The 23,543-nt window shown below is 34.8% G+C and overlaps 3 protein-coding genes across 4 annotated transcripts in view; all 3 read right to left on the reverse strand.

Annotated features, from left to right (window-relative positions):
• The window catches only part of LOC134851744 (centrosomal protein of 290 kDa-like), a 495,955-nt gene that overhangs the window by 11,287 nt on the left and 461,125 nt on the right, over positions 1–23,543 (reverse strand). For both annotated transcript variants that reach the window (XM_063867962.1, XM_063867963.1), the window contains exons 26-27: positions 6,366–6,453; positions 5,787–5,912 (exon numbers count right to left, since the gene is read on the reverse strand). In XM_063867962.1, the coding sequence (XP_063724032.1) occupies positions 5,787–5,912; positions 6,366–6,453 (214 nt within the window). The remainder of the gene's footprint in view (positions 1–5,786; positions 5,913–6,365; positions 6,454–23,543) is intronic.
• LOC134851756 (3-oxoacyl-[acyl-carrier-protein] reductase FabG-like) lies at positions 1,948–3,472 on the reverse strand. Its single transcript, XM_063867981.1, has 3 exons — positions 3,005–3,472; positions 2,531–2,914; positions 1,948–2,283 (listed from the first exon to the last, which is right to left on the reverse strand). Exons 1-3 carry the CDS (start codon positions 3,210–3,212, stop codon positions 2,084–2,086), a joined length of 792 nt encoding a protein of 263 aa, XP_063724051.1. The 5' UTR covers positions 3,213–3,472; the 3' UTR covers positions 1,948–2,083.
• LOC134851755 (3-oxoacyl-[acyl-carrier-protein] reductase FabG-like) lies at positions 3,565–5,138 on the reverse strand. Its single transcript, XM_063867980.1, has 2 exons — positions 4,509–5,138; positions 3,565–4,205 (listed from the first exon to the last, which is right to left on the reverse strand). Exons 1-2 carry the CDS (start codon positions 4,822–4,824, stop codon positions 3,619–3,621), a joined length of 903 nt encoding a protein of 300 aa, XP_063724050.1. The 5' UTR covers positions 4,825–5,138; the 3' UTR covers positions 3,565–3,618.

The following is a 23,543-nucleotide window of genomic DNA, read 5'->3' on the forward strand; positions in this document are numbered from 1 at the left end:
TTCTGTTCCATAGTGGAGTTTCCCTTCTTTTTAACGATAGAAATACATTGAACTTAAAAATAAATCACAGTCAAACCGCGATAAAACAAAACTGAGCGTGAACAAACTTAAAGAGTTTTTCCTAAAAAAAAAACAAACAAAATCAGCAAGAACTATATAAGAGCACGCACTACGTTCATTACTCTTAAAAACCGGAAATGACCCAAGAAAAACAACGCGGAAAAAAACAAACCCGAACAAAAAATCGAACAAAAAATCAACTTTTTTCAAGAAAATTATTCGAAAACAAACTAACACCGGAAACGGACTACACCTATTTACCACCTGAATGAAGGTAGTTTGGTTGCATTTTTAACAAATTGAGCATGTCTGAAATTTAACATTCCTACACATTTGACCATTCTTTGCCTTAAGTTATTTACGGGAAAAAGTCTTGTACCTGATTACAATACCCTTGATTATTGCAAGGATGATAAGAAAATCGGATTCGTCTAAAGCTACTGCGATTGTCGTCAAAAACCTCATAGCTATCAAACATAACCAAGAAACCCTTGGAAACCAGCGTCTTCATAGTAAAGAGTCAAGACAACTAAGACTGATCTAATCATACTTTCACTCAAGTTTTCACTAGTCATAATTGAATGCTTAAAGCTATTTGAGCGCGCAGAGACAACTTTGCAGTAGAACTTTCCAAAATATAGCTAACAGATGGTTGTAAAAAAAAACGAAATATTGAACATTTTTCAATATTGAAATATATCACGTTAAGGCTTTTTGAATTTCAAAAATTGTTTATTTTTGGCACTTTTTCTTTAAGCTACCCCCAACAAAAACAAAAATGGATCAATAGAAAATTTTTATATTCCGCTGAATATTCAAAAAAGTCCATAAACTCCGGTTTTGAAACTGATAATCGTTCACGCTTTTCGTGAATTTGAACTTTTCATGCAAAAATCAAACCGCGAAAAATCTTATTTAAGCAAGATCAAAAATTAAAATTTTCCTGAACAAAAAAAACGAAAGAAAAAATCAGTACCTATATAAGTTACAGTCACTTCATTTTGTTTTTCCACTTAAGAAGAACAGCACAGAATTTTCCCACCACATTGATAAAAAACTTTGAAACTAACGTTTTTTTTTTCAATTAGTGTCGTGTTTTGTGCGCGGTGTGCCGAGAAAACTAGATGAACGCGTACAAGATTGGTGAATGAAGCATTATCTACAACAGTTTGTTGGAAAGAAAGAGAATTATAATTTTATACTATGCAGAACATTTTTCTGATTAAAAAAAAACTTTTTATTGCGCTCAATGAAATCCAATACTAGTTTTCCTGAAGTAAAACTTAGTTTTCTACTACTTAAAGAGCTACTTGCTCGAAACTAAACGGAAACTCGAAAACTTCAAACTGTTTTTTTTCCGACCGGCTTGAAGTTTTTGAATTTTTCACTTAAAAGGTTCATTTTGTGCTGCTTTTCAAACGATTATGCAACCGTAGCATTAATCGCATGTTAGTTGGCACACATGATTACTGCTATATCCAGGAGAAAACTATAACACTTTCAGTACATCCTAGTGCATATTAAAAGCGATTTGAGATGAGCCTACTTTCAACCTTAATAGTCGCAAAGGTAATTACAGAATTTACAGTTGTAGATTTTAAGAACTTGCAGTTGTTGAGAAATTAGTTGCAATCATGTTTGTAAATTTTGAAGCTGTGGCGTAATTCTAGGGCCCTTATCTATAGCGAAAGGATTGAGGGCCACGGCTATGAATTCCATTACGAAGCCGAACAGTGCATTTTATGGATTGTAAACAGATTCCGCAACAAAGACGCTTCCTTTGCTCTTCGTATGTTCTTTCATTTCCTTTGACCGTTGCGACAAATTTTAAACATATTTAAAGACTTGTCTCTGGAATCCAGGAACATACAGATACAAAATTGTTCGCCTATCCAGTGCACAGTTTGGCTTCGTAATGTCATAACAGCATCTGCTTCTGAATTTAACTAATCTGTTTTCTACGTTTATTCAGTTTTCAACAACTGTTTTCTCGTCACTGAATTCGGATCACATTACGACAGAGTTAATTAGTTACGCAATTTCTGCCTCCATCAACCGGAGTCAGATTTCCAATCATAAAACTGGCAGCCTTGCTGGCCAGAAACACAATCGCATTTGCTACATCTTCCACTTCTCCAGTTCGACCCAGTGGGTGAGAACTCTTCGCCTGTTCTAACATTGTCGCAAACTCCTCAGCTGACATGCATTCTCTGGTCAAAATATCTATAGGGAGGGATTAGAGCAGATATACTTCAAAAAATAACTGTTTCATTTAACGCCACAAAAGTTCCATATAAAAAAACATCTGAAAGGCCTCAAAACAATCCAAAAAAAACATTAACCATTTAAAATTTATTTTGTCAAAATAGCAGCCAACTATTTTTTTTCTTCAAAAAATTAGTAGTTCGCTATTTAAAAACAAAAACATCCACTGTCGCGGCATTATTTGTATGTGCTCAAATTAATCCACTTGTTCTTATCAATCCAGGGTTGACAGCATTTACCCTTACACCATGAGGTGCCAGCTCCATAGCCAGACACTGGGTGTACATATTAACAGCTGCTTTGGCCATACACTGGTAGCCTGCGTCTGCAATGGGCCTGTAGCCATAGAGAGATGACAAATTCACAACCGATCCTTTTGTTTTCTTCAAATACGGAATACACAATTGAGTAAGAACAACTATTGACCTAACATTTGTGTTTATTAGTTGGTCCAATTCCGCAACTGGGCTATGCTCGAATGTTCCGACATTGACCATTCCTGCATTGTTCACTAAGATGTCGATTTTTCCAAACTGTGCAACTGTTTTTTCCACTATTTCCGAACACACAATTTCGTTTGTAATGTCACCTAGCATTAAGACAATCATGATCACCTTAGACACATTGAAAATGTTTGATCCTTATTAATAAATACTTTAAGCAGAAGAACAACTCGAACCAGTTACGATGACGAAATCGGAATCATTCAGGCGTCCTTTCGATTCCGCGATGCAGTCGCTTCGTGTTTTATTCAGGGCTTCTTGGTTTCGTCCGGTTAGACACAGTTTCGCAACTCCTAGTTGGGCGAATTTGGCCGCTGATCCAGCGCCTATTCCAGAACTGGCTCCAGTTATAATCACAACTTCTTCATTAGAGAAAGATGTCATATCGATTGTTGCGATTCTCAAACTTCGTACTTCAATTCACTCAATTGACTCAATGTTAAGTTTGTGAATTAGTAGCAATGATTATACAAAATCTGCGTAGGTCTCATCGATTTTCATGCTCATCAGTGAAACCCTTTACAGCTGGTGCTTAACCTTTCAGACCAAAGGTTGAAAACTGAAGAATGAGAAGATTCAGACTTGAAAGATTCAATAATATCAAGATTAAGTACAGATTATAACAGCAGACACGCGTTTCAATCATATAATTTATTGTTAGAAAATATTACTCGGATTTAAAACGTTTTTAATAGCAAATTACCAGAAAAAGAAAAATAAGAAAAGCACAAAATTATTTCGATTTACGAAACGCGTGTCGTTATCAGGTTTGAAAACGTCTTTAGCAAATTCATCTGGGACAGACACAATTTCTTCCGCCGTCAACTGGGGTCAAATTGCCGGTCATAAAACTGGCTTGTTTACTTGCTAGAAACGTGATAGCATTAGCCACTTCTTCAGTTTCGCCCGGTCTCCCAAGTGGGTGGGTTTGTTTCGCTCGTTCCAGGAACCCTCTATACTGCTCGTCATCCATTCCGCCTCGCTTATGAATGTTGGTAACTACTACTCCCGGATTCACCGCATTGACACGAACACCATCAGGAGCTAATTCTAAAGCCAAGCACTTTGTGAACATATCCACAGCTGCTTTGCTCATACAGTAGTAGCCCACATTGGCAAAGGATCGAATCCCGTTCACAGACGACACGTTAACGACGCTTCCTTTTGTCTTTTTCAAATGAGGAATGCATAACTGCGTTAAAACGACAACAGATCGCACATTAATATTCATAAGTTCGTCGAAATTCGCGACAGAGGATGTTTCGAATGGGCCTGATTTGATTATTCCGGCGCTGTTGACCAAAATGTCAATTTGTCCGAACTTTTCAATAGTTTTGTCAACGATGTTCTTCGAGATTGACACGTCAGTGACATCACCTCAGGATAAAACATAGCTTGTTGGGGAAGCGCTTCCCTATTTTAAGATTTTGATTAAGAAGAAGAAAACTCCTGATGACATGAAGAGATTTTGAAAAGAACTGAGAACTACAGTTAGCCATGTTTGAAGCAAAAATCGGAACCTGTCGGTTCAAAAGTTCTTTTATGAAAACTTATCCATGACACCAGCCAAAACATGTCGAAGGAAAATAATTTGAACAGCGCAAGGCTTCGATTTTTACAATAGAGCAAATCTTGAAAAACATTCCCCAAAACTATCTTTTATTCCTGATTTCTACAGACCCGTTAGAAGCAGCACATTTTCTTCTTTCAATTTGTCATTCGACATCTCAATACACGTCTTCTGCGTCTCCTTTAGAGCATCAACATTCCGTCCAGCCAGACACAATTTAGTAACGCCCAGTTGGGCAAACTTGATCGCAGCTCCAGCCCCGATGCCGGAACTAGCCCCAGTAATGACAGCAACTTCTCCATTGGTAAATGAAGCCATACTTCTAACTCTCAAACTAGCACGACCAAATCCGAATGTGTTTAAAGGAGTGTATATTGTTTTGACAAACAACGATGATAATGATTTTGTTTTGATGAATATCATCATTGAAACTTTTGAAATGTACACAGATCAATTTTACTATTTCTAGTCAAACTTCATCTATCAAAAGATGAAGCGATGAGCTGGTTTTAAACTGGTTAAATGTAACACAAAAACTGTTCGGCTATAACAACCCTAGTATTTGGTATTTCGTAAACAGTATTATACAAATAGCACAGAACAGCGCATAATACCAACTTACACTGTTTCACAGTAAAATGCTATTGCAAGTATTTATTTCAGTTCACTTCAGTGGCAGATCAATGGAAATAAATGAGGAATGAAGGAATACAATGTTTAACGGTGGCTACCATGAGAATTTCTTCACAAGCTAGCACTGACTGCAAATACATGTACACATTCAACAATTAAGTTCACAGTGAACAGGCACAAATTCTGTTCACATTGCACATATAGTCTCACGGCAGATACAATGCATCGAACTAGGCGGATCTCTGTAACTATATCCCTCCCTCGGGTATCTAGTAAAAAAATATCCCCCCTGTAAAGAAATAAATTAACGGTTAAGCATATGCGAATTTTAAACCTAACTAATATCCCCCTTTTGCCAAGGGGGATATAGTTGAAGAGATCCGACTAGGCACCAACCGAGTTCTAACAGAGCAATGGTACTTTTTGGTCCTACTAACGCCCAGTAGTGGTGATAACATAATACTCCCACAGGTCAATACTACCGGGATCCAGGTACTCACATAACATTTCGACAATTACTACCAATTCTATCTATGTTTAGACTTCGTGCTCGCCTCAAATCGCTGTCTCGACTATGCGCGTTCGGTAGATAACTACCAAACAACAACTTATTGTACTTACAAGTCGAACCAAAAGAGGAGCACTTGGACCAGGATGGTAACGTATTACATGGATAGTCTGTGTCTGTCGTCATCATACAACAATGACTGAATCTCCTCTGACCTTGAACTCTGGTGAATGTAACTGTGACTTACCTTCATTTTGGCCTCCTTGTCCTCCAGTTGTTTCCTGAGTTTGTCCACCATACTCTTCATGGCAGTGGTGGGTGCCTTGACATTCTCACTCTTCTGTAGCTCCAACTCCATTCCCAACACCTCCACCTACAACAACAACAGCGATTATCAGTGCATCATGGTGACTGTCCTCCTAGCAGAAGCAACCAATGGCAGACATTCCTAGCCAATCAAAACACTGACTTTCAACTACCCATCAGATTTGTCTTATGCTTTCACTCTTGAATTATCATTGGATAAAATAACTCGGATCTCTTTTTATCGCTATGCTTAACCATTGAATAAGTTTGATATTCTTTATCAAGTATCACAAAGGAATAGTTAAAGAGATCGTTTACTTTTCTGTCAGTCAGACTTGTCACGAGGAAACCCCTCGAGATCAGAAAAAAAATATTGTACGGCCCAGTCCATTGCAAGCTCGGTAAGTATTACCAATGAGAACTGCGAGTACAATGATAACCAACAGCCTGGGTAGAAAAAGCATAACTTACACACCAATTCTAATAACATCGGGTCTGAATTAGGGCTCTGTTTTTTTACCTGTTTCTGCAGTGCTTCTTTCTCTTGATTGGCCTCATCCACCTTTTTGTTTAGCTGCTGTGTCTCACTTTCATGCTCCGCCACTAGTCTGAAACAAGATTCAACAATGGCTTAAACCGATTTCGATTAATATTTTCAGAACCAGCCTTCTAAACCTGACTTAAAATACTCCAAAGAACCGCAAAAAAGATGGCTCATAAAATAATCAAACATAGCCAATAGACAGTTGAAAAAGAGTCAATGAACGTAAAGAAACAGAAAAAAAAAACACTTCAATTTTGAAAGAAAAAACTTATGGTCTTAAAGATCTTCGAATTTCAAGAAAAAATTACACTTTTGATTTAAATTAACTCAATTTGTGAAAAGTGTAATGTTAGCATAAGTTTTTATTCCGCTGGGAAATCCATAAAATAAATTACATTTTCGAAACATTTTCGAAAATTTATCACGTTTTATCGCGCCATTTCTTTCGTAATAGCAGGGCAAATTTGCCTAACTTTTAGCAAATTAATTCAAATTGAACTCAAAGAGCACATATTCCAAAGGACATTCTTAAATTTTTAATATCTATGAATGCACTTTCTGTAGTTATTATAGCATTTGAAGACTTTTCCTGAAAAAAAAGAAACGAAAAATCATCACAAACTTGAGTTAGGATCGATGTAGTTAACTCATAGAGTAATTTCGGATAGGGTACACCGTCTGCTCGTCACGCTATCTTACTTTCGGCCGCATAGATTCTCTGCTAGGCTCAATAGATCTAGGGTAGACTGGTTTGTTGCGGCTGCTGAAGTTCTCTTGGAGAGACAACTAATTTCTAAGTTAAATTCAAATCTCTCTGGTGCTGAAATTACAAGTAATTTCAGCACTTACAAATAAGTGGGTTGTTAGTTAGATGGATCATGATTGGTTAATATTAAATACTTTACAGTGGTAAAATATCTAATTTATCCAATCATAAAATATAGTTTAGATCAGGTTCCACCCATCCGGGTTTTACAGAGTTTTTTTAGAATTATCTTTCTGCAATTCAAAGGATGGATGATGAACGTTGGTATTCGGCGAACATCGTATTCTTGTCCGGTTCCTCTTGTTAGAGAAGTTCCAGGACGCTGGAGTTAGGGACATCAATCGTTGTGTCGTTTTATGACAACGACTGTGTTTCCCAATGAAATCAATCTGAGTTCAAAATTGTTTGCTATGACGGGTTTTTCTGTATTATTTAGAGAACTTGTTTTGTGTTCAACCTCGTCTGGGAATGGCGTGGAGATTGTGTGTGGAAGGGATGCCTTGTAACTCGGATCTGTACGTGTACTTGAACATCGAGGTGGTCATTGGTCTAGTTCAATGAAGTCCTTTTCTGCGAAGTCAAGTCGTACTCTAAATCCTTTGAGTTGTGATTGTGGACGGCATATCGGTTGTGGTTAGCCATTCTTGTTCGAGTGTAATGGGATAATTTTGTCTTTGGATGTCCTCAGGACGTCCTCTCTGGTGGGTTAGGCCAGGAGTGGGAGTATGATTTCGTGCGGTTTCTTTGAGAGGTCCTGTTATGTGATAACGTTTTATGTTGGGTTTATGTTGGTCTTTCTTATGTTTCTTTGGTTGTGTCCTTTTTTCAAAAATCAAATTGTTTTTGTTATGGGTTTGTCTTTCGACTTTTTTGTGTTTTATTATTTCTTTTTTAGACTTTATAGTCTTCAAAAGAATAAATTATCCAGTTTTAAACAGGGTTAATTCGGTTTGGGTACCGTTGGTTTTCTTTTCTTAGTCATGCTGTTATTTTATGATTTGTGGTGTTTAGTAAGCTGCGTTGGTTAGTTTGGTTTAGTATATAATTCCTTTCCAACCGGGTTAAAGGAAAGTTTGAAACTTGTTATCGTGTGTTAGAGTTGTTGAGTGTGAAAACTTGAAAATTAAAATCATTATTTAAACAATTCTTCGTGGGCGAGCTGTGCGAGTTTGGATAGAATTCCTGTGCGAGTGAATGAAAATATCAAAAGGTTAGTACTGCATTTTCATTTTATCAATTTATTACATAGAATTTCAAATTTACTGCTAGTTGTTGGGGGAAATTTAAAGCTATAAATTTTCATCATAATTAAATTTACTGCTTAATGGGGGAATAATTTATAAATTAATTTACTACATTTGGTATGAATTTTATCAGATTATCTCGTGTAAAATATCAATGAAGTTTAGAAGAATTTTAACAAGTTTATTTTTTATTTTTATTTTGTGTTTTTTGCAGATGATCGTGGTATGAAGACTAAAAATGTAAAAGAAACATGAGTAAAGAATGGTTAGTACTAATTTAAATTTATTAGTTAAGAATATTTTTAAATTATACTTACCTGTTAATCGTCTGGGAAAAAGCCGTGGGGAAAGATACCGTGTATTATGTCCGAAGTTGTTAGTAATTTTGCTAGCATGCGAATGATGTTTTTAGTTTGGAGCAGTGGCCAAAGCAATTGAAGTGCTTTAATGGTTTTTAGTTCTTCGGTGCCTACTGCAAACTCATAAGGTGTGTTTTGAATGAGGTTATATATTTTGTGATTATATTTAGTATTGTGAATAAATTCTAATATTGGGATTTCTATAGGTTGGATAAATTCATGTGGGATAAGGAAGGGTCTGGATTCGTCGGCATTAAAGGTCTTCGTGATGGGACAAAATATATACATTTGTGTTACTGGGTCATAATTACAGAGGATGCCGTGGAGGTTAGTATCTTTGATGCAATAGGTGAAATTAAGAAAAAATGGTGAAGTGTACTTCGAGTTAAGAAACTGAAAACGATGGTGTGGTTGTCTTGATGGAGTATGTAAATCAAAATGATTTTGTATAAAGCGATAATATGTATATGTGTGAGTCTGTTTAGTGCGTAACATAATGTCGTGTGAACAGTGCAAATCGCGTTCATGTGGTGCAAGGAAGTGAAAGCTTAGTGAAAATAACTGAAATTTTTCTTTAAAACTTTCGTAAGCTTGAATATCAGTTAGTGCTTCAGAAATGATGTGATCATATTTTCTATAAAAAATATTAAGTGTGAATACATATGACGTTTTGATGAAGAATTTTTCTGTTAGTTGTGGGTTAGCGAAGCGGTCGTCATCTAGAAATTGGTCTTGATTAGTTCGGATGCTATTATGGTCGTAATATTCTATTGTAAATTCGTTAGCTCGGGGTGCAGTGAATGTTTTTAATAATTTTTTATATCCTATATAAGTAAATTGTCTAGGTGTTAGTGTTGCGGTGAGTCTATATAGCATATCTTTATTCTTTTCTATATCGTTATGAGTACTAGATAGTGGCAGGCAAAGGGGATTAGTAAAATGGTAATATGCTGTCCAATGAATTGTTGGCATTAAAACATGTTCATCTACATAACTACGTGTGTCGTTAGTGTCGAAAGGTGTGTTTAAAGTATATTGTGGGAATGAGGGTAAGGTGATTGCTAGAAAATCTTTCGTGTTGGTGTGGTGTGGATGATTAATATATTCGCAGGCTGTTCCTGGTTTGGTCGGGAATGGATGGTTCGGGAATTTTCTTTTAAAAGTGCGATAAGCTCGGTGAGTGCTATTTGATGATTCGGTGGATGTGGATGAGTTTGCTAATGATGCAGTGTAAGCTGAGGAGGGTGTAGGAGTAGGTGGGTTTGAGGATTCTATTGTGGATGAAATTTGATTTATAGTGAGGATGTTAGGGTGTATTAGCTGTTGTTGTAGGGTGATAAAATTATCGAGTTCCCGGGAGATTTGGGGGGTATCTGGAGAATTATTAGATGATTGGTCGGAATGAAATGGAGAATAGGTTGGGGTTACTTGTGAAGCATAAGAAGGAGTAGAAATGGATGGGAGTGGGTTATTTGGTGGGATCGGTTGAAAAGGGGGTTTTGAAAAAATTGAGTTGGTTTGAAAATTATTGGATGGAGATGGTTCGGAGTCTGCAAATTCGTCACGGGTTTCTATATTAGGGTTATATTGTAAATAAAGTATATTGTAAATTTACTGCTTAATGGGGGAATAATTTATAAATTAATTTACTACATTTGGTATGAATTTTATCAGATTATCTAGTGTAAAATATTAATGAAGTTTAGAAGAATTTTAACAAATTTATTTTTTATTTTTATTTTCTGTTTTTTGCAGATGATCGTGGTATGAAGACTAAAAATGTAAAAGAAACATGAGTAAAGAATGGTTAGTACTAATTTAAATTTATTAGTTAAGAATATTTTTAAATCATACTTACCTGTTAATCGTCTGGGAAAAAGCCGTGGGGAAAGATGTCGTGTATTATGTCCGAAGTTGTTAGTAATTTTGCTAGTATGCGAATGATGTTTTTAGTTTGGAGCAGTGGCCAAAGCAATTGAAGTGCTTTAATGGTTTTTAGTTCTTCGGTGCCTACTGCAAACTCATAAGGTGTGTTTTGAATGAGGTTACATATTTTGTGATTATATTTAGTATTGTGAATAAATTCTAATATTGGGATTTCTATAGGTTGGATAAATTCATGTGGGATAAGGAAGGGTCTGGATTCGTCGGCATTAAAGGTCTTCGTGATGGGACAAAATATATACATTTGTGTTACTGGGTCATAATTACAGAGGATGCCGTGGAGGTTAGTATCTTTGATGCAATGGGTGAAATTAAGAAAAAATGGTGAAGTGTACTTCGAGTTAAGAAACTGAAAACGATGGTGTGGTTGTCTTGATGGAGTATGTAAATCAAAATGATTTTGTATAAAGCGATAATATGTATATGTGTGAGTCTGTTTAGTGCGTAACATAATGTCGTGTGAACAGTGCAAATCGCGTTCATGTGGTGCAAGGAAGTGAAAGGTTAGTGAAAATAACTGAAACTTTTCTTTAAAACTTTCGTAAGCTTGAATATCAGTTAGTGCTTCAGAAATGATGTGATCATATTTTCTATCAAAAATATTAAGTGTGAATACATATGACGTTTTGATGAAGAATTTTTCTGTTAGTTGTGGGTTAGCGAAGCGGTCGTCATCTAGAAATTGGTCTTGATTAGTTCGGATGATATTATGGTCGTAATATTCTATTTTAAATTCGTTAGCTCGGGGTGCAGTGAATGTTTTTAATAATTTTTTATATCCTATATAAGTAAATTGTCTAGGTGTTAGTGTTGCGGTGAGTCTATATAGCATATCTTTATTCTTTTCTATATCGTTATGAGTACTAGATAGTGGCAGGCAAAGGGGATTAGTAAAATGGTAATATGCTGTCCAATGAAGTGTTGGCATTAAAACATGTTCATCTACATAACTACGTGTGTCGTTAGTGTCGTTAGGTGTGTTTAAAGTATATTGTGGAAATGATGGTAAGGTGATTGCTAGAAAATCTTTCGTGTTGGTGTGGTGTGGATGATTAATATATTCGCAGGCTGTTCCTGGTTTGGTCGGGAATGGATGGTTCGGGAATTTTCTTATAAAAGTGCGATAAGCTCGGTGAGTGCTATTTGATGATTCGGTGGATGTGGATGAGTTTGCTAATGATGCAGTGTAAGCTGAGGAGGGTGTAGGAGTAGGTGGGTTTGAGGATTCTATTGTGGATGAAATTTGATTTATAGTGAGGATGTTAGGGTGTATTAGCTGTTGTTGTAGGGTGATAAAATTATCGAGTTCCCGGGAGATTTGGGGGGTATCTGGAGAATTATTAGATGATTGGTCGGAATGAAATGGAGAATAGGTTGGGGTTACTTGTGAAGCATAAGAAGGAGTAGAAATGGATGGGAGTGGGTTATTTGGTGGGATCGGTTGAAAAGGGGGTTTTGAAAAAATTGAGTTGGTTTGAAAATTATTGGATGGAGATGGTTCGGAGTCTGCAAATTCGTCAGGGGTTTCTATATTAGGGTTATATTGTAAATAAAGTATATTGTAAATTTACTGCTTAATGGGGGAATAATTTATAAATTAATTTACTACATTTGGTATGAATTTTATCAGATTATCTAGTGTAAAATATTAATGAAGTTTAGAAGAATTTTAACAAATTTATTTTTTATTTTTATTTTCTGTTTTTTGCAGATGATCGTGGTATGAAGACTAAAAATGTAAAAGAAACATGAGTAAAGAATGGTTAGTACTAATTTAAATTTATTAGTTAAGAATATTTTTAAATCATACTTACCTGTTAATCGTCTGGGAAAAAGCCGTGGGGAAAGATGTCGTGTATTATGTCCGAAGTTGTTAGTAATTTTGCTAGTATGCGAATGATGTTTTTAGTTTGGAGCAGTGGCCAAAGCAATTGAAGTGCTTTAATGGTTTTTAGTTCTTCGGTGCCTACTGCAAACTCATAAGGTGTGTTTTGAATGAGGTTATATATTTTATATTTTGTGATTATATTTAGTATTGTGAATAAATTCTAATATTGGGATTTCTATAGGTTGGATAAATTCATGTGGGATAAGGAAGGGTCTGGATTCGTCGGCATTAAAGGTCTTCGTGATGGGACAAAATAAATACATTTGTGTTACTGGGTCATAATTACAGAGGATGCCGTGGAGGTTAGTATCTTTGATGCAATTATGCAATAGGTGAAATTAAGAAAAAATGGTGAAGTGTACTTCGAGTTAAGAAACTGAAAACGATGGTGTGGTTGTCTTGATGGAGTATGTAAATCAAAATGATTTTGTATAAAGCGATAATATGTATATGTGTGAGTCTGTTTAGTGCGTAACATAATGTCGTGTGAACAGTGCAAATCGCGTTCATGTGGTGCAAGGAAGTGAAAGGTTAGTGAAAATAACTGAAATTTTTCTTTAAAACTTTCGTAAGCTTGAATATCAGTTAGTGCTTCAGAAATGATGTGATCATATTTTCTATCAAAAATATTAAGTGTGAATACATATGACGTTTTGATGAAGAATTTTTCTGTTAGTTGTGGGTTAGCGAAGCGGTCGTCATCTAGAAATTGGTCTTGATTAGTTCGGATGATACTATGGTCGTAATATTCTATTGTAAATTCGTTAGCTCGGGGTGCAGTGAATGTTTTAAATAATTTTTTATATCCTATATAAGTAAATTGTCTAGGTGTTAGTGTTGCGGTGAGTCTATATAGCATATCTTTATTCTTTTCTATATCGTTATGAGTACTAGATAGTGGCAGGCAAAGGGGATTAGTAAAATGGTAATATGCTGTCCAATGAAGTGTTGGCATTAAAACATGTTCATCTACATAACTACGTGTGTCGTTAGTGTCGTTAGGTGTGTTTAAAGTATATTGTGGGAATGAGGGTAAGGTGATTGCTAGAAAATCTTTCGTGTTGGTGTGGTGTGGATGATTAATATATTCGCAGGCTGTTCCTGGTTTGGTCGGGAATGGATGGTTCGGGAATTTTCTTTTAAAAGTGCGATAAGCTCGGTGAGTGCTGTTTGATGATTCGGTGGATGTGGATGATTTTGCTAATGATGCAGTGTAAGCTGAGGAGGGTGTAGAAGTAGGTGGGTTTGAGGATTCTATTGTGGATGAAATTTGATTTATAGTGAGGATGTTAGGGTGTATTAGCTGTTGTTGTAGGGTGATAAAATTATCGAGTTCCCGGGAGATTTGGGGGGTATCTGGAGAATTATTAGATGATTGGTCGGAATGAAATGGAGAATAGGTTGGGGTTACTTGTGAAGCATAAGAAGGAGTAGAAATGGATGGGAGTGGGTTATTTGGTGGGATCGGTTGAAAAGGGGTTTTGAAAAAATTGAGTTGGTTTGAAAATTATTGGATGGAGATGGTTCGGAGTCTGCAAATTCGTCAGGGGTTTCTATATTAGGGTTATTAAGTTGTGAAATGGAGTATAAAACTGAAGTATCTGAATTAGTATCCGAATTCATGCTTGATGATGTATTAATAGTTGGAAAATCGGGTGGCGGGAAAGCAAAAAGTGGGATTATTGGGATTGGAGTGTGGATGTTGGTTGGATGGGAATTTGAGCGGTGTAGGGATCCAAGTTGTCGGCTCATCGTGGGCTTAAAAATGATTATTTTGAGACTGAAAAGCGGTGGTATGGGGTTGTTCTATAATTTGTTCATATGTATTATCATCTTGTGAATGATGTGTCATTATATGTTGTATGGGACTTTGCGATATGTTTTGTCTAAAATTTGGGTTATGTGTTATTGCTAGGTTTCGGAAATTACGTGGGACTAAGGATAATGGATGGTTATGTGGTAGGGGTGGCAACTGTGGTGCGGTAGGTGTTACTTCTATGTTATTATGTTCTTCGTCGCATGTGTTCTGTCTTGTCGCTATTTTTGTATTATATTCTTTTATTTGTGCGTCTAGAAGAATTTTGTTAATTGATGATGAAAAAATTCCAAAAAATCCTGCAAATAGTATGCGTGCTACACTTGCTTGTCTATTTACTTGTGTGTATATAGCGCATGTGTTATAGATTCCTTTTAAAAGTGAAAAAAGAAATCCTATAAAGTTAAACATTGCGTATAGGATAGTTAATTTTTCTAAGATGTAATAGGGCCATCCTAGAAAATCGAGAATTTCATTTTTTAGTGTAACAAAGCTAAAAATATTTATAGGTGAAATATCTTGTGGTCTGTATTTTTCAGCGTTTAGATATATATAGTCTTTAATGTCTTTAAAATATCCGCTTTAATCTTGTGTATAAATATCTGCAAATCCTGCGGTTTCGGCAAGTTTGCGTAAATTTTGGTCAATTGATTGTCTTTGTATAGTATCCATTTGTGTTAACAATTCTTGGAATTGTTGTGTTCTAATGTGGTGTTGGATATCTGATTTTGAATATATTCCAATTGATTGTAAATCAATATTTGGATTACGAGCAATAGCTCTGATGCTTTCGGGTGAAAATTTTTTGAGTGATTGCATTAACGTGGGGTATGGAGTAAGAAGATAATATTTATCTTCATCAGGGTTCAATTGTACTACATTGTGGCTATTTTCTGATCCACATGGGACTGCGGTATCCCAAAAATATGTTCGTCTTGAAAGTGAGTCAACAAAATAAACCTTATTTTTATAAAAGATAGGGATTCTTTTATAGCAGCGTTTATCTTCAAAAACATATAGTGGTGATACTTCTTTGGTACAAGTACAAAACCATAAAATGTTTCCTTCGTAGTCTAGAAAATTTGATCTATTTCCTGATAATAAATATCCTGCGTAGGGTATTTTTAACACTGCTAGTGCGAGTGATTGTAGGATTTGTGTCCTTTCTAATTCGCATAGTTGGTGAAGTGTTTCTAATTCGGAGAGTGACATTTCTTGAAAAATTCGACTAATCGTGTCGTCTAACTTCATATCTAAGTGGATATCATAGTGGATATTACCAAAATAAGTATTATTCATTAGTGATAGTTCTTGTAAACGTGTGCTTCTAGTGTCATGTGGCTTTGGTTTTCCACCAGGTTGACCATTACTTTTTTGAAAGTTAACTGGTATATATGATGTTCCTTCGTGTAGAGGGTGACCTGTGGCATAAGGGTCAATTTTTATTTTTCCAGTGGTCATGTCGAAACCTTTTTCGTATTCAACTAATATTTCAGAATATTGTGTTTTGTGAAGTGGGTTTCTGTATTTGCATGCGATTTCTGTTTCTTGATATAATTGGAAACGTGTTAATTTATTTTCTATATTATGGAGATTTCGAAAATCAGTAATTTGTTTTCGTGATGGATGGACTTGTTCATATGGAATTGATTGTATAAAATATTTTTCGTGAAATTTTATCATTTGGGCGTGTATTTTTGCTACTTGAAATGTTGTGCATGTATCTTCGGGAAACCAAACAATTGTTGCTTGTGTCCGTGTTGTAGGATCACAATAACCTTGATCGTTTTTACAAGGTAATCTAATTCTTTGATAGATCATTGTGTTGTCGGATAAATCTCGTGTGAGTTGTATTTTTTCGAGTTGTATTTTCCAATCGAAAAACATTATTTCTTGATATCCTTTATTTTTTGAGTCTGCTTTGCAGTTTGATGGATTATTTATACCAATGTGTGGTATCCAGTGCTTATCGTGTATGTCATAAGTTAATCTTCCGTGTGCGCCGTTGTATGGGTATTTTTCATCTAGTTTTATATGTCCTTGATATCTTTCAAGTTCTGCTTGATGTACAGAATCGGCAAAGACTTGAAAATATACTTGTTTTCTGTCGGTGTTTTTATTTCTTGTGATATTTAATCTGAGTAGCTCGTTTTTACAATCATCGGGATTTAGATGTAGAAGTCGTTCTATATTACTTTGGTAGAATGATTCGTGGTCAAGTCGGTTTTTATTTCCGTTTGAAACTTGTGAACAATGTACTTTCTTTTCGGAAAATGTTGCTGTAAATTTATATCCTGCGACTTTTGTTACTCGGGCTTTTGAATACAGTGTCGCTATTACATTTGTAGTTTCTATAGCTTGTGGTTCCGTTTCGCATTGTGATACTTGATTTATTGCATATTTGTGTAGTGTTTTTTGTTCATTTTCTTCACAATCGTAGTGTGTTACTAATAAGTCCTGGGATCCTGTGCGAGGAGAAGGATTTGTGTTCTGATCGGAAAATGCTAGAAAAAGGATTTGTTGAAGTATCAATATTTTTAGAATATACATGTGTATGATAATCCTGAGTATGGGTTATAAAATGTGATGTAACCAATTGTCTTTTTGGTGTATCTGTCGTATTTATATATTACTTCAGTTGTTATAAATGGTGGTGGTAGCGATTGAGCTGTTATATTGGGTGGGTTTAATGGGTAAGGATGTTGAGAAATGTTGTTAAGTTTAACCGTGATTTCAAATTTTAATTGTAGACTATTTTGTTGGAGTATTTAGATGTTATGGTCACGAATGTCTTCGTGGATGTCTTGTCTATATTGTAGTCTATGGAGTGCCCAATTGTGGAGTCGGTTACTTTCTGGATGTTGTCCAAATAATGGTGGGGGTGCTGTGAACGTGTTCCAATCTAATCTTAAAGGGATATTTGTTGATGATTGTTCTCGATATCTAGCGTCGAGGTTATTTGGAAAATTTAGGGGGAAACGCGTCGGTGAAATCTGGCTTATTGATGGTGTTGACGGTAGTGATAAAGTTTCTGGTAGTGATGATGATGTTGTTGTATCCGTAGAAATATCTATTGGGTCATTTATTAAATTTGGTTCACCTTGTGTGAATGAGTGTGTTGTCCAATATGGTAGTCGTGATGTTTGGTTGGGGGGGGGGGGGGGGGGTTAAAGGGATTGTCACGTATTTGTTCAGATGTTGGTGTTGAACCTAAGTAATCTGAGGGTATACTTGAGGTGCTACGTTGTGAAAGAAGTGTAGGGGTTTCCGGTAGTATGCTAATTGGGTTTTCTGGAGCACTTGGTGATGGGGATTGGGGTATATCAAAATGAACTCGGGGGGTTTGAAAATTTCTATTTCGTCGTGGATGTATAATTTGTCTATTTATTTCAACTGTATTTTGGTTTTGACTAGGATTTCTTATTCTACTTAATTCTTGTGGTAGTGTTGGGTATAAGTTATATGTTGGTTCGCTTAGAGGTGCTTGTCGTTGAACTGGTTCTAGTGGTTCTGATAAACGAGCGTGTCGTTCTTCAAAAGTGTATGGGTTATCTTGAAAGGAAATTCGTGTAGATGTTTGAGGATTTTGGGTAGTTGAAGGTGTTGTTGGGTTATCTTGGGATGATGTCGGTGAAGACTGACTGTGTGATTGTTGGTTAGCAATTTTTAAAGGTTGTCTGATTGATTTTTCTTAGTGAAAAAATTTATGTTTATTGTAGTATTCTTCAAGGCCTTGTTATGATTGCCTTTTTTATACATTTGCATATTGTCAATATTAGGGATGATAGAAATGTTATAAAAATTACAAATAGTAAAAAAATATGTTCTACTAAAAACGGTTCGTATCATTTAAATAAACTTTGGGTTATCGTACCTGTGAATATGGTCAATGATTTGGGAAAGTTGGAGATATATTTCACATAGGGAGTAGAAAATTTAAAAAATATTGCAAAAAATGATTCAAATTATTATAAAAGCTTCAAAAGTATCAAAGAGAAATATGAATGTTGAAAATTGTATTGACTGATCGAGAGAAGAGCATTTAAGAAATGGCTTCTTGGTCGAATATTTTTTGTTGTTTGGGGCGATTTTCAAGTGTGGTCGAATTATTTATTGATTTTTTGACAAGTGGGTTGAGTTTTGTGAAGAACTGTTGGGGGCGAATTTTATGGTATTCAGGAGGTCTTCTTTGCTTTTTTTTATTTGTCAGGTGATCTGGGGTATTTTTGAGATTTTGTACTTTAGGCTAAATTAATTTGGTCGTATATTTACTTTAAGCTAAATTATCATTTTTGGTTGGGGGGTTTTTGAGGTCTAAGTTGGGAAAATATTGTTGATCTTTGCGTTATTAGATAAGGGAGGGTTATGATATTATGGTGGTGTTTATTTTAGTTGTCAAGTTTGAGTGGTTTGCTTGTTTTTGACCTGGAGGTTGTAAATTATAGTTATAGATATGCCTGGAGTTTAATATCTTTCGTCTAATTGATTTGTGTTATAGTTATAGAAGGTGACGGATTGAATGAATCCTATTGGCTAATTTTGAACTAGAATCGTTGCGTGTTTGTCAGCATGTTATTTTGAAAAATGAAAGTTCAAAATGATTTAGAGGTGCAAAGATTATTAATTTTAAAATTAAAGCTGTTTTTGTAATTCAACTTTCTTTAATATTTTAGATTGTGGGATGAATGTTTTGTAGTTTTTACGTGGTTGATTTCTAAGTCGTGATGACTCTCTATGTTCTGATTTCTCGACTTGTTCTTGTGGTATAATTTTTTCTATCATTTTTCTATTTTTCCTTTCTTTTTGAGGTATTTTTTGATCTAGCTTTTTTGTATTGTTTTGGGTTGTAGTTGGTTTTTTATTTTGTTTTTCAAGGTGAATGTCGTTTTGTTCATTTATTTCATTTTCCGTATGTGGGTGATTTTGAATAACTTTTACACCTGTGAAAGAATATAATTGAGTTAATTCGCGTAGTGCGTATTCTTTTGGGTAGTAAGGCAATAGATTGTGCCGATGTTGAACAATTTCTTTTTGGTCTGAATCGGTGATTTTATATGTTACGTCAGTGGGTTTGGCAATTATTTGGTATGGTCCTTTGCGAAGGGGTTGTAAATTTTTAGAAATTCCTTTTTGTGTATTAAAATTAGGTATTAAGACAAATGTTCCAATTTTTAAATCTGAGGCTGGTGTAAAGCGTGAATTAATTTGTTCGTTAATGTTTTGCCTTTGTAACAATTTTTTTGTTATTCTTTGGTAAATTTCATTGTGTTTTTTATCTCTATTTAAAATCCATTCGGTGTGTGTACCGGAGGCTAATTTAAGGATTTGTGGGTGATGAAAATGATCTTCATCATGCGTGTGTAAAGGTAGGTTATAACAAACTGAGTCTTTATTTGGTTGGCAATGACCTTGTGCATTTTTATGAGAGTTTGCTGTAAACATAATTGGTTTACGTGGCTTTTGATTAAAAACCATTTCGTATGGTGACATTCCTAGAGTTGTCGTAATTTGTGAATTATATGCTAAGGGAAATAATTTTACATTTGCTGACCATTCTGTGTATCTTGTATCATTTCCATTTATGATACATCTAAGATATTCTTGTAGTGAACGGTTCATACCTTCGACTAAACCGTTTGTCCAAGGTGCATGAGATGTACGCGGTTTGTGTTTGATGTTATATAAGTGACATAGTGTGATGATTTCATTATTTATGAATTCTGTACCGTTGTCTGTAACTAAGATTTCGGGTAATCCGAATTTAGCTATCCAGTGTTCATAAAGTGTTGTGTAACCATAATAAGCGTTACAATGTGGTACTGGGTTGAGTGCTACATAATGTGTAAATGCATCAACAATTACCATAATGTAGGAGTTTCCTTCAGAGGATGGTGAAATTGGTCCTTTTGTATCGAATGAAATACGATGGTAAATTATAAACTTTGTCCTTTAAAATCTTGTTTTTGATTTGGATAAGGTTTATTTAGCTGACATACTATACAATCATTGCATAGTACTTTTATCCAAATTGGTGCATTTGGGAAATAAAAATTTTGTGTAAAATTTGAATATGTTTTCTCTGATCCAGAGTGTCCTTTAGTGTTTTGTGTATGTGAAAAGTTAAAAGCTATTAGAATCATACTTAAAGGGAGACAAGGAACTGTAGAGTCATTTAATTGATATTCTAGAAGGTCTGTGTTTTCATTAATTGTTGTATTATTAAATTTTCGGAAATATCGGAGGAGTGTTTTATTTCCTAAAATTGTGGTATCTGCCTTTACGGGCTTAGTTTTGTATTTGTGCCATGATTTTAGTTGTCTAATTACTGGGTCGAGATTTTGATATTGTTTTAAAAGTTCAAGTGTAATTATATCTGTTGGAGGGAGAAAAATATTTTCAATTTCTAGTTTAGATAGGGGAATTGTGTCAAGTGGGTCATGGAGGTCAAAGACTTGATTCATTGTGTATTTTGAATCATTTGGTTGTGGTCCTGATAACTTTATTTTATCAGTTAAATTTTCTTTTTCAATTAACGGAAAAAGGTCTTTTTTATGCGAGTGGTGTTTTATTCGTTTTTGTTGGGTGTTATTTTTTATCCATTGTGAGTATGGAATTGGTTTGAAAGTTGATGTTCCTAGTAGATCAACTTTGTAGTGATTATTTTGGCAATCTAAGTAAAGTGGGAAATGTTGTAGGTTATTTATTTGTGATTGTTCAATGTCAGTTTTTACTGCATATTTGCATTCTAGTCGGGGTGATGTTTCGTCTTTTGCAAGGTAAAATTTCACATTTTTGGGTATTTCAACTGTAGTTTTTCGCGTAAGTAATTCAGGTGGTGTATTTCGACTTAATGTATCTGGTAATGCAAGATTCTTTCCTGCTGTCCAAACTATATGTAAGTTTGGAAATTTCATTAGAATTAATTGAAATCTATAAACTTGGTGATTGGGATTTGACTTTTGTGTAAAGAGAAAAATGATTGGTTTATGATCTGTGAATAGAACTGTTGGATGTTTTGATCCAAGTATCAGAAATTCATATTCTGTAAGTGTATAAATAATAGCTGTACATTCTCTCATTAGAGTTGAGAGTCGTAGCTCTGCTTGAGTGAATAATCGGGAATTTGCTGATATAAGGTTCATTTTATTTGTACCACTGTGTGATTGAAGTAATGCTGCGCCGATGCCAAAATTTGAAGCATCGCACATTGCATAGAATGGTTGATTTGGATCTGGAATTGTGTTTGAAATTTGTTCAGTTAGAAGTTTTTTAATTTCTTCAAATCGTGTTTGATGTTCAGTGGTCCATTCAAAAATATTTTGTTGTCTGAGGATATTATAGAGCGGTCTTAAATATAATTGCATTTTATAAACGTACTTGCTTAAGAAAATTAACATTCCAAGGAATTCTTGGATTTTCTTTTTGTTTGTTGGTGGTTGAAGTTTTTGAATAGCATCAATGCGTGATTTTAATGGAGTGATTGTGTTTCTTTCTATATTATGTCCTAAAAATTTAACTCGTGTCAAAAAGAAGTGTGATTTATCGGGGGCGGCCTTCAGATTTTCGTTCTGAAGTATTTTATGATAGTGTTCTAAAACTGTAAACATTTCTTCTTTTGTCTGAGATTGCATAAAAACATCGTCTAAATAGGTGATTGCGTTTTTCTTGAGTAAAGTATTTTCCGTTGTAAAGTATTTTCCGTTTATTTTTGTTAAAATAACTTGTATTGGTTCAATAGGCCAATTGCATTTCGATTCGTCTTTTAGTAAATTGAGGTATCTAGCGTCTAAAACTATTTTTAATGATTCTCCTTTTGCTAGGATGATAACAGGGTTAATAAATGTGTTACCTTTTGGTTGTTCTTCTTTATTTACTGGTGAGATAATTTTGTATTGTTCTAAAATGTCAAGTAATCTGTTTACTTTGTCATGTAAATGAATTGGTACTTTACTAGTTTTTTGTTTTTTGAAAACTGCGTCAGGTTTTAACGAGAGATGTAGTGATGAACTGATTTTGCCAACATCAAATTTTGATGTTGCGTAGACAGTTGAATATTGTTGAATATATGTAATAGTTTCTAATTCTGTTGTACGATGAGTTTCGTGATTGATTATTGGAATAGTGTTTATTTCTTGGGTTTGATTGGGAACTGGGTCTAGAAACAAATTGTGTTGCATTGGAATTTGATCTCGAATAGTTATTTCGACTATTTGATCGATTATAATTATTTTGTGAAGAATTCTGTGTATTTCTTAGTTCTGGTGATCTTCCTCTGTAACTTGAGTTATATGGTGATTGATTTCTTGTGTAATTGGTATTGTTCGGAGGTGGTTTTCCTGAACTGTTGTTACTATATATATTTTTGTGTGGTAGATTTTGATCTTTTTTCATATATTGATAGAACGATTTATTTGGTTCTTTATGCTTTTGAGGTTTGTTTTGGTTATCTTGTTGTTTTTGTCTACATTCGGAAATACTGTGTCCGTATCGTCGGCAATAATTACACCATTTTTTGAAAGATGGTTTGCCTTTAAAATTTGGGTGTTTTTCATAAATATTTAGTATTTCAGTGATTTTTTCAACTAGGTCTGTATCTGATTCCTGTATGTTATTTATATGTGTAGTGTTTGTTTCAATTCGATTAACATATTGTAGTTTTAGATTTTCTGTTTCTTCAAGTTTCATTGTGATTTCCGCTTGCTCTAGTTTGTCTACTAGTTTTCGAAAATCTAAATCTGGCTCTCGAATTGAGGAAGGATGAGATGCTCTCTTTTTTATTGCTATTTTCCTTAATTGAGGTGTTAAGGTCATCATTAAAATTTCTGTCATTTTTGTGTTTTTATAGTCATGTGTATTAAGTGAATATGCTTTTCGAACTAGTGTTTCGATACGTACTGCTAATTATTTGATGGTTTCATTTGGTAATCTGCGAATTTCATTACATAAAACTCTTTGGTGTTGTTTATTTCTTTCGGAGTCAACCATTTTTGAAAATTCTTGTGTAAATCTTTTCCAGTCTGATTTTATTTCTATAGGTAATACTGAAAACCATTTTTGAGCTGCGCCATCTAAGGTGGTTTGTATCAATGCTGTGCGTCTATGTATCCAATTTTGATGTAGTGGCGTATTAATTGGTT

The sequence above is a fragment of the Symsagittifera roscoffensis genome, chromosome 7 (genome assembly GCF_963678635.1).
Source record: "Symsagittifera roscoffensis chromosome 7, txSymRosc1.1, whole genome shotgun sequence".
NCBI classification, from domain to species: Eukaryota; Metazoa; Xenacoelomorpha; order Acoela; family Convolutidae; genus Symsagittifera; species Symsagittifera roscoffensis.

Excerpts from the sequence above, each read along its gene's own strand:
- LOC134851756 (XM_063867981.1), bottom strand. The coding sequence starts at position 3,212 with ATGACATCTTTCTCTAATGAAGAAGTTGTGATTATAACTGGAGCCAGT. Across the intron at positions 2,915-3,004 it reads CGATTTCGTCATCGTAACTG|GTGACATTACAAACGAAATT; the intron begins GTTCGAGTTGTT and ends TCTTAATGCTAG. Across the intron at positions 2,284-2,530 it reads CCCTGGATTGATAAGAACAA|ATATTTTGACCAGAGAATGC; the intron begins GTGGATTAATTT and ends CCCTCCCTATAG.
- LOC134851755 (XM_063867980.1), bottom strand. The coding sequence starts at position 4,824 with ATGATGATATTCATCAAAACAAAATCATTATCATCGTTGTTTGTCAAA. Across the intron at positions 4,206-4,508 it reads AAATGTGCTGCTTCTAACGG|GTGATGTCACTGACGTGTCA; the intron begins GTCTGTAGAAAT and ends TTTTATCCTGAG.